A 10341-nucleotide genomic window follows, 5' to 3' on the forward strand; every position below is an offset into this window, starting at 1 on the left:
TCAGAGCCTCTACTAGCAACGGAGAGCATGCAAGAACATAAACAACACATATATGATAGATTGATAATCAACTTGACATAGTATTCAATATTCATCGGATCCCAACAAACACAACATGTAGCATTACAAATAGATGATCTTGATCATGATAGGCAGCTCACAAGATCTAAACATGATAGCACAAGAGGAGAAGACAACCATCTAGCTACTGCTATGGACCCATAGTCCAAGGATGAACTACTCACGCATCAGTCCGGAGGCGGGCATGGTGATGTAGAGCCCTCCGGTGATGATTCCCCTCTCCGGCAGGGTGCCGGAGACGATCTCCTGAATCCCCCGAGATGGGATTGGCGGCGGCGGCGTCTCTGGAACTTTTCTCGTATCGTGGCTCTCGGTGATAGGGTTTTCGCGACGGAGAGAATATATAGGCGAAGGGGCAGAGTCGGGAGGCGCCCGAGGGGCCCACCCCATAGGGTGGTGCGCCCAAGGGTGGGGCCGCGCCCCCCTAGGGTTTGGCCGCCTCGTCGCCCCTCTTCGTTTCCTCTTCGGACTTCTGGAAGGCTCCGTGCAAAATAAGACCGTGGGCTTTTGTTTCGTCCAATTCCGAGAATATTTCCTGTGTAGGATTTCTGAAACCAAAAACAGCAGAAAACAGGAACTGGCGCTTCGGCATCTTGTTAATAGGTTAGTGCCGGAAAATGCATCAAAATGATATAAAGTGTATATAAAACATGTGAGTATTGTCATATAACTAGCATGGAACATAAGAAATTATAGATACGTTTGAGACGTATCAGGCAGCTGCCCCCCTTGCCAATAGCCTAGATCCGCCTATGGGTATAATGGCTCGATGCATAGTGATTGGGCTGTCGGCGAAGACGTAAACGCGGTTTAAATATAGGCTTCGGATGCGTGTGGGCCGACGATGCGTGGTCTCGTCGCATGACCACTCGCTTCTCCCACTGGTCCGGCCTGGCTACGACCTAGGTTGATTCGTATTCTCAGGCACACCAGTCGTAGCGATGATGCATCGCTTCGGCAGTCTGTGTCATGTTATTGGTGATGCCTTGCGTGTCGAGCGACTGCCGCTCACCTCTGCGAATGAAATTAATATCGTTGCCAAACGTGCCGCGCCTCTCAACTGCCTCCGGCGTATATAAAAGGGGCGCGTGCTCGGGTGCCTCATCCTCTCCTCAAACCTAGCCGCTGCACAACCTGCACCCTAGTACCACCTCGCACCTCTAAGCTACCTCCGGCGTATGTAAAAGGGGCGGGTGCCTCATCCCCTCCTCAAATCTAGCCGCTGCACAGCCTGCACCGTAGTACCACCTCGCACCTCTCCTCTGCAGCATCGGCGGTGGCCAGGCTACTTAGCCTCCACCTCCGTCTCCACCTTCCCCGCCCGACAACTCCGACACCGACGAGTTCGACGACGAGAACGATGTTATCGACGCGGCGATGAACGCGAAGTTCATGGATGACGCGGAGCATGAGGCAGAGGAGGAGCGGGCGGCCCTTGCGGCGTTCAACGCGGAGAAGCAATACCGTCGGGAGGCGCCAGCCGTAGAGTAGGAGTCGGATGACGACGACGACTTGAGTGGGCCTGACCCGGAGGAGGAGGCGGCGGAGCAGAGGGCCTTAGTCGTGTCCTTTGAGATGCTGAAGAATGCCAAGAATGACACCAACGGGGCGCTGCGACAACAGCTACTAGATGACGCGACGGCCCATCGAGCTCCGACGACCGTGTAACGCATGGAGCGGCGGCCGGCGATGGAGAAGCGGAGGAGGGAGGAGACAACGGGGCTGGGTCTCCAACCGCCCCGAGGGGCTACAAGTAGGCTATATGGGCTTAGCCGTTTTCGTTTTAGTGTTTGGTTTTTCTTATTTGTCATTTATTTCAAATGTAAATTATGCTCTTTAATTGAATGATTTTTTTTTTGAAAAAATCTAGTCGCGTGCTTAAAAGTGACTATTTTTATGTCTACGAATCGACGCAAACAAACACTGTCGATTGTTTTTAACGTCTAATTTGCGTCGGTACGCTGAAGATGTCCTGATACAAAAAAAAAATTGAACAAGGAAAAGGCCCCGAAGGACCTAAGGCTTCATATTATCAGCGGTGAGGTACATTTTACAGATAAAGCCTGAAAGAACTAGGAAAATACAAACTGGCCCGTACAAATTACAGTGAGGACTTTGAAAGAAAAAGCAAACGCGATCAGGTCCAGCTCCTTCTTCACCGCGACAAATCTCACCGGAGTCAACCTCTGCGCCGTCGGGAACGAAACCACTTAGAACGCAGAGGTGGGAGCCAACTCCGCCGAAATTGGAGAGCCTCCGAGCTGGCAGAAGCTCCTTGTGGAGGTTGTTGCACCCTTGAGAGCGGCCTGTCGCCGCCGCACGAGGATGGAGGGGCTCCTCCAGTGGAAGGGCTGCCTTTCAGCCATAGAGTAACGGCCCCACGGCCACAAACTTTACCGAATGGACGTCCCGCTTACGTCTGAATCCAACCAACCATCGAGCCGCCCACCGATTAATGACGTGTGCACACGATTTCAGCAGGAACAGAAAGAGAGAGGAAGTCGACATCGGAGCCGTGATGGAACGGCCCGCCCAGGTGCTAGGAGGAAAGCCAAACCCGGACCTCCCACTCACCAAACCCCACCGGCTGCGCGGGCCCACCAGTCAGCCGCACGGCTCCCACCCTTTGACTAGACTAGAAGCGCACGCACGCTCCCCTTCTCTCCCCTCTGACCAACCCGCCCCCCATTTCTTCCTCCTCTCACGCTGCCGTCCCGACCCCGTCATCTGCTCTGCTCTGCTCCCCGCTTCCCGCGCCGCCGCCCGCCGGCCGTCGGCCCCCTACACCGCGCGAGCGAGCTCTCCTCCTCCCGTGCCGACGACACCTGCTCTCGTGCCAAGCGCCCGGTAAGCCCTAGCCCCCGCATGATTCCTCCGCACCATGCCCGATTCCATACAATTCTCGCCTGCGTGCTGTCCGTTTCGAGCTCCTAGACGCTTCCAGGTCATGTTCCAGACCGAATTCCATCCCGAATTCTTAGCTCCTGCCCGCTTGCTTCCGGCTGAAGCTTCAGGCGCTGGGAGCGTGAGCTGTTCCTGTTCGGGATGTAGGCATGAGCTTAGTTATTATCGCTAGAGCTTGGAAACAAACCCGTACCTTCAATTCTCTCGTCCCGCCCTTGTCCTCTTGCACTGCCTTACACTTGGAATCTAGCTGATTCGGCGAGCCGTTTGTTTACTGCGCCGTGCCAGCGTACCGTCTGTCATTCTCTCGTAGGATCTTTTGGCTCATCCGCCGCGTACAGCTGATTGATTGGGCTGTAAAGAAACTATAAGGATATGTCTGTGCTTACACTGTCGGTTTTGTCACTGTTCGACAGCCTTTACTTTACTGTGCTAATAGTACCCCTGTTCTGTTCTGCATTTCTTGTCATGCTTAGGTGGCGGCTCTGTCCCCCAAGTGATCTCGCGCCTACAGCCGGCTCTGCTTCAAAAGTTCAGGCAGAGGGACAGCAAAGCAATTTGTTTTGTTGTCCCGCTGCTCTGAGCCGGGAGGGGGAAACCCGGCATGGCTGATGCTAGCTCCAGGACTGACACCTCCATAGTTGTGGACACCGACGACAAGAATCAAAGGGTAATCCCTCCACTCTATCTCTCTATCCATTGTACTACTTTGTGTCTCTGGTTCTGTCATGCATAGGAGATAGTCAGAATTGGAAATGATGTGTCTATGCCGACTTGCTCATTATTATTAGTCTAATATAAGAGGTGAAGAATGGCACTGCATTGGATTTTTCCCTTTTTGAGATGGGCTTCTTTCGAAGCACAAGCTTTTAACCGGGGTGGTTTTGATGTCAGTGCTTGATGCTTTCTTTCTTTCTTGCCATGTCCATGCTACCATCTGCAGATCATTGTACACATTTGCTCCAGTGCCTAAAGATATCAAACACTTCTAAAATTACAAATCAACTTGCAAAGTGAACAGGACTACTGCCGCTGCCCAGCGCTATCAGTTTCATCAGGTGGGGAATATTCAGCGTGGACTACACTAAAATGTGAAATGTAAAATCTCTTGGATACTCTGAAACTTTTGACCAAACAATGGAAATTCATCAATGAATTAATCAACACTCTCTGGAGTTAGAACATACTTTACATCCATAGGAAAGAAGGAAAACACACCAAAACTCTCTCCGTTCCAAATTACTTGCCGCAGCTTTGGTCAGATTTGGCCTAGATGCACATGTATCTAGATGCATTTCAATGTGTAGGTTCGCTCATTTTGGGGAGAAAAATTGTGACAACTAATTTGGAACGGAGGTAGTATTTCTTACTTTATGTCCCTCATTTTCCCTTTCTCATTTATCTTTACATATATAGTTTTGAAATTCGGCCGGGGGGCTGTTTTGCTAAGTTTTCTTTTGAGTTTTCAAAATATAGCTGACTAGGCACATGTTAAACATGAATCACACCAATAAAATCATTACTAAAGGTGATTAGCAGATTTGCTTTGTAAGATTTGTAGGTAGTAGGTGCTAGTACATGACGTGTAATCTCCTTGAGTTATTACTTCATCCCATCAGTTGAATGGACAAATCCTAATGTTAACTCTGTAAAACGCCTAATTTTGCCGTTCTTTGCGGAAATGTCTGTCAAGTTCTGGTGTCAACTGTCGCTTATAGGAATTTTTTTTCGAGAATACACCATAGACTTATAGGATATTTTTAATTCAGCTTATGTTCACTGTTGCATGCCAACTTTTTTTTTTCCCATTATACTACATTATGTGAAGTGTCCCTAAGTTTTTCTTAACCAAGTCGTGCAGATGGAAAACGGACAAAATGGAGCTATTGTGCCTTCTAATTCTTCTGATCCATCTGACAGGTCCGACAGGCCTATGGACCAAAAGGTGCTACTTTATCTTCTATTCCTTGATAATGTCCCTTGTCCTTTCATAATAATGGTATTTAGGCCACATATTTACCTTTTATTTTTTATAGGTCTTACGGCGACTTGCCCAAAATCGTGAGGCGGCACGAAAAAGTCGTCTGCGAAAAAAGGTACCATATCCCTGCAGCATGCACATGTATTTTAATGTATCAAGGTAGGTAACTTCGGGTTCTTACTTATTAGTTATTACATCGGGGAGCTACTGCTTCATCGTGGTGCAGTCATGTGCAAATGTCAGGGATGAGCTGGTGGGTAGATGTGTGATAGGTGTGCAGTCTTTTCGCGCTTCTAATAGCACCAAAATTTCCCAAATTCTTAATGCATATGCTAATAAAAAAGTAAACAATTCAATTTTACTTTTGCTTTGAAATAAATAGTCAGTGACCGCCAAAGGACATGTTTGCTTGATGTATTTCCAACCCTGATATCCTACAGTCCTCGAATAATATACCGATGTTGTGAATTGTATGTAGCGACTTCTTTCAGCATTCACTTTTGAGTTCATTCATTTGTTAACAGCCATCCTAATACTTCTTGTTTCTCAAAGGCATATGTACAACAGCTAGAGAGCAGTAAGCTGAAACTTGCAAGTCTAGAGCAAGAGCTCCAGAAAGCTCGACAACAGGTATGTGTCTATTTACCAATGTTTGTAGAGTGTCTAGTTGATTTCCCGTTTAATTTTTTTTTACTTGGATGTTGTATTTCAGGGAATCTTCATTTCTAGCTCTGGAGATCAAACTCATGCTATGAGTGGAAATGGTAAGTTCTCTTTATGTGTGACCAAGCGTGCATGCTCGCTAATCAATCATTGTTTACAAGTTTATCAAAGTATGCTCAGCTGTACCTGAGCATTCATTTGGAGTACAACTAAATCAGTGCGCTTGTTTCTGCAGGAGCAATGACATTTGATTTAGAATATACTCGATGGCTAGAAGAGCAAAACAAGCAGATAAATGAGCTGAGAACTGCAGTAAATGCGCATGCAAGTGATAGTGACCTCCGTCTCATTGTAGATGGGATAATGGCACATTATGACGAAATATTCAAGCTCAAGGGTGGTGCTGCAAAGGCTGATGTGTTTCATATGCTTTCAGGCATGTGGAAAACACCTGCTGAAAGGTGTTTTTTGTGGCTCGGGGGTTTCCGTTCATCTGAGCTTCTGAAGGTGCACAAACTATATGCTGAATATATAAGTAAACCTACTGAACGAATATTTTTGAGTAGTAGAATGTCAGATTTTATTATGTTTCATCTATGCTTCATGATAGAATTATATCTCATGTTCCATGTAAATTTCCAGCTTCTTGTAAATCAGCTTGAGCCTCTAACAGAGCAGCAGTTGATGGGGTTATCCAACCTCCAGCAATCCTCGCATCAAGCTGAGGATGCACTATCGCAAGGAATGGAGGCACTGCAGCAATCGCTGGCAGAAACGTTGGCTGGTTCTCTTGGCCCATCAGGATCTGCAGGAAACGTGGCAAACTACATGGGTCAAATGGCTATGGCCATGGGAAAACTTGGAACCATTGAGAATTTCCTTCGTCAGGTATTTAAACATCATTTTTCCTACCTCCTGACTTTGGCAGATATGTAGTTTTGTTTCTTTTTTGTGATTAGAAGACCGTAGCTCTAAAGAATTTTTATGTTCTATTTGTGCTAGGCTGACAATCTACGGCAGCAAACTTTGCATCAAATGCAAAGAATCCTAACAATACGGCAAGCTGCTCGCGCTCTCCTTGCAATACATGATTATTTTTCACGTTTGCGTGCCCTGAGCTCTCTCTGGCTTGCTAGGCCACGGGAGTAACTTACTGTGCGCCATCTTTTGGTTCTTCACGAGCTGATCCTGGAAATGTGGGCAAATTGCGACGCATTTGGGGAAGACTGGTTGTTCAGTTCACTCTGGAAAGATATATATTGACACCTCTGGTTTCGTATTGTACTTCGATGTTGTACAAGTAGGGGTAACGCTTGTAACTGTAAGTTATGATGAATTTATGATTGACATATTGTACAATTGTACTAGCAATAAAAGTAGATAAAGCTGCAATAGGATCCAGCGATTGCGCCTGTTAGAAATGAAAAGCGAAATGCAGCATCTTGTGATGAGTGGTAATGTGGTATGCCAATGTTCTCTGTAGCTTCTGAAAGTGCTTAGAGAAAGATTGGATTTAGGCGCGCACCAAAACCTTGTGGCCTTGCCTTTCAGTAACAGAGGATAATTTCCGGATAATTTCCGCACGGAAACTGACATTGAATCTGTTTTAAGGTATCCATATCCGATTTTAAAGAATTCGGCAGATAACGATTTCAAAGTGGTGCTCCGGATAAAGTATATGATATGGTATAGCAAATTGCATGTGAATATGGATTATCTGAAATTTAGTTAAGATAATCTGAAGATTTTAAACCAGATAATCCAATTTTTTAGTCAAAAGCCAAGGACAATCTTACAAGGTTAGTAGTTATTGAGATACCAAATTCATTTGAGAAACATGTTTAGCTCTAAACTTTTATCGATGCTTAAGTTTTAGAGTATTGTGTACAAGCTTGAATGTTTAAATCTCTCTCAAGAGTTGCAAGAACTATAACATCTACCGATAAGAGCATATATTCGACTATTTTTGTTTCTGGTTCAAGTCCATTCTATTTTCGATTCGAATCCGCAGTCCGGTATATCCGCATTCGAATCCGAAATCGGTCAATATCTGCGCTCTGAACTTAATCCGAGAAAAATATATAATAAAAGATATGGTATGAGCAAAATCTGTTCTGATCTGATCCAGTTACACCCCCACTTATATGTTCATACACCAGATTACATGTACACGGTATTACAACAAACCCTAGAGGTGAACCATCGATACTAACAACCAGATAACTATACACATTAACACACACCCTCAATCACAAAGTCACAACTACGGGACACGAAGATGAGATTAGAACGTAATCTAGTGAAAACATATACAGATAACGGCTTGGTATATATATCACCCAACTGAACAAAACATATTTCCAAATCGATTTCTATGTGCTTGGTACACGTATGGAAAAAAGGGTTTGTTGAAAGGTATGTCGCTCCTGCTTGAGGAACTCCAAGCTTGTGAAGGACACATTATACCTAAACCAATTCTGCCATTGCATTCACGGTTGTCTTGTACTCGGATTCAGTACTAAACCTAGACACCGTGGGCTGCTTCTCAGCGCTCCACAAAACAAAATAAAAATTTATGAAACTGCAAACCTCCCGATTATATGCACAACCACCCCAATCGGCGCCGGACAAAGTACTAAGAAGCAAAGATCATAAGCGATGAATTCGCAATCCATCAGTAGCACTTAACTTGAGAAAACTTAATTTTTTTTTTTTTGCAAAATACAGTACATGCACTCACCCCTATAAATGAACACACCTACACCCTACCCTATGAGCAGCTCCGAGATACCGAGTCTAAGTCACTACAGACGTCGTGCTATCAACGTCACACTGAAAGAATATTCCGCTTTTTAGAGGATTTTTATGGTACCCTGGACTCCCATTTGTAAGCAGCCCACCTTCTACACTAGAAGTCCTCCCTTTTTAAAAGACACCAAAACGTCAAACCTAGGGTTTGATCCCTAGTGGGTTGGGGTGCCAATGTCCTCCTAACATCCAACCACATATTGGTTGACTCCACTCCAATGCAAACCCGTCGGTACTGACATACTCGATTGACCACATACGCTATATCTGGTCTCGTCACACAGAGGTATAATATATTTAGTGATATCTGCAGGTGACAATGGAGTTTTACGTGTTCTTTGCGAGTTTCTAGGTGTTCGACATCGGAATGCTAACTATCTTGCAGACAATTATGCTGGTGCGGTGCAGCAAATCACAAATATTTTTGTGTAGCGATAATGTAAACCCAAGATCCTTGATCACAGGAGCACACCAAAGTTGACAAAGCAAATCATCCATAGCTGAGGTGACCGAACTGGTAAGGATCAGATCATCAACATACACAAGCACAACTGTGGTGATACCAATAGCTTGAAGAATAAATAGAGATGGCAGAGGAAGACTAAAACCCCAACTCGTGGAACTGGGACGAGTAAACCAATGTTTCAACTTAAGTTCATAGATGGCCTTCTCAAGTTTGGAAACAACATCGTTGTGATGAGGATCCTCGAATCCAGGAGGTCGGATCATATAGACAGTTCCTGCAAAAACATATTTAACATCTCCTTGACGGATGTGCCAGCCACGAGAAACCGCAACGGATAGCACTAGCCGGACAGTCGTTTGTTTGATCATGGGTGAAAGGGTGTTTCCCTCCCTAAGCAGGTTTGTATGTTTGTTGTCAACACAAGTGTGTTTTTACCGTGTGCTATTTGTTTTGGGTACAATCGATGAAACACACAAGACAGTATTTGATCCATCAAGAAGGAGAAAAGATAGTAGTATCAAGAGGGGTCTCTCAATTAAAGGTAGGGTGGAATCATATTTCTCAACATACACAACTCAAAAATGCACCCACCATAGACAACAAAAGGAAGATTCACGGGTAGAAATGGGCTGATATTGCCATTCCCAAGTTTGAAGGGGGTATGGGGTCTAGGGAGCTGCGTTTTTTTAACCAAGCGATGCTGGCTAAGCAGGGATGGAGATTGATAACTCATCCTGACTCCTTGTGTGCAAGAGTTCTTAAAGGCAAGTATTTCCACAATGTGGATTTCTTCAAGGCAACCAAATAAAATGCCTCTCTTATCTGGAGGGCGATTCTGCATGGGAGAGTGGCTCTCAAAAGAGGCTTGATTAGGCGTGTTGACAATGGTATGGCTACTCGTGTTTGGGAAGACCCCTGGATCCCCTCGAACCCGGGCTTCAAGCCGCTGGTCAGACCAGCATATTCGACGGTTTCCCTTGCGGGTGAGCTACTGACTGATCATGGTGATGCCTGGGATGTTGTGAAGCTGAAGGCGAATCTCTTCGATGCGGACGTCAAAGCTATCTCCTGTGTGCCTGTTGGCCATCTGGTTGATGATGTTTGGGCCTGTGATGGAGAAAGAAATGGCATTTTCTCTGTCAAATCTGCATATCGTCTTTTATGCGATGGTGCCTCCATGACCATCGGGGAATCTTCTTCCTTGGGCAAGTCGGATCCATGTTTGAAGGCTCTATGGAAAATGAATGTGCCTCCAAAAATCAAGGTCTTCTGGGGGCGAGTTATAAAGAATTATATGCCCAGCAAGGATGTGCTTCATGGTAGGCACATGGATCGCATTCCCTTATGTACTAGTTGTGGTGCTGATAGGGAGACCGCCATGCACGCTCTGGTTGATTGCAGCCTGGCTCAATTATTCTGGATGGAGATCAAGAAACTT

At 45.6% G+C, this 10341-nt stretch overlaps 1 protein-coding gene across 2 annotated transcripts; it reads left to right on the plus strand.

Moving 5' to 3' along the window:
* Positions 1-2739: 2739 nt before the first annotated feature.
* Positions 2740-7080, plus strand: LOC127295531 (transcription factor TGA2.2). 2 transcript variants are annotated; one of them, XM_051325496.2, is made up of 9 exons: positions 2740-2928; positions 3462-3655; positions 4847-4934; positions 5026-5081; positions 5519-5596; positions 5679-5730; positions 5865-6136; positions 6272-6517; positions 6632-7080. In XM_051325496.2, the coding sequence occupies exons 2-9, from the start codon at positions 3590-3592 to the stop codon at positions 6776-6778; spliced, it is 1005 nt and encodes a 334-aa protein (XP_051181456.1). In that variant the 5' UTR covers positions 2740-2928; positions 3462-3589; the 3' UTR covers positions 6779-7080. The 2 variants fall into 2 exon arrangements, with proteins under 2 accessions (XP_051181456.1, XP_051181455.1); XM_051325495.2 differs by having other exon boundaries at positions 2741-2928; positions 4847-4930; positions 5022-5081.
* Positions 7081-10341: the final 3261 nt, after the last annotated feature.

This window comes from Lolium perenne, chromosome 4, assembly GCF_019359855.2.
Source record: "Lolium perenne isolate Kyuss_39 chromosome 4, Kyuss_2.0, whole genome shotgun sequence".
Lineage (NCBI taxonomy): Eukaryota > Viridiplantae > Streptophyta > Magnoliopsida > Poales > Poaceae > Lolium > Lolium perenne.

Bases quoted from the DNA above. Each gene is read 5' to 3' on its own strand.
- LOC127295531 (XM_051325496.2), top strand. From the start codon at position 3,590: ATGGCTGATGCTAGCTCCAGGACTGACACCTCCATAGTTGTGGACACC. The intron at 5,082-5,518 runs GTACCATATCCC...TGTTTCTCAAAG, and splicing joins AAAGTCGTCTGCGAAAAAAG to GCATATGTACAACAGCTAGA. The intron at 5,597-5,678 runs GTATGTGTCTAT...GTTGTATTTCAG, and splicing joins TCCAGAAAGCTCGACAACAG to GGAATCTTCATTTCTAGCTC.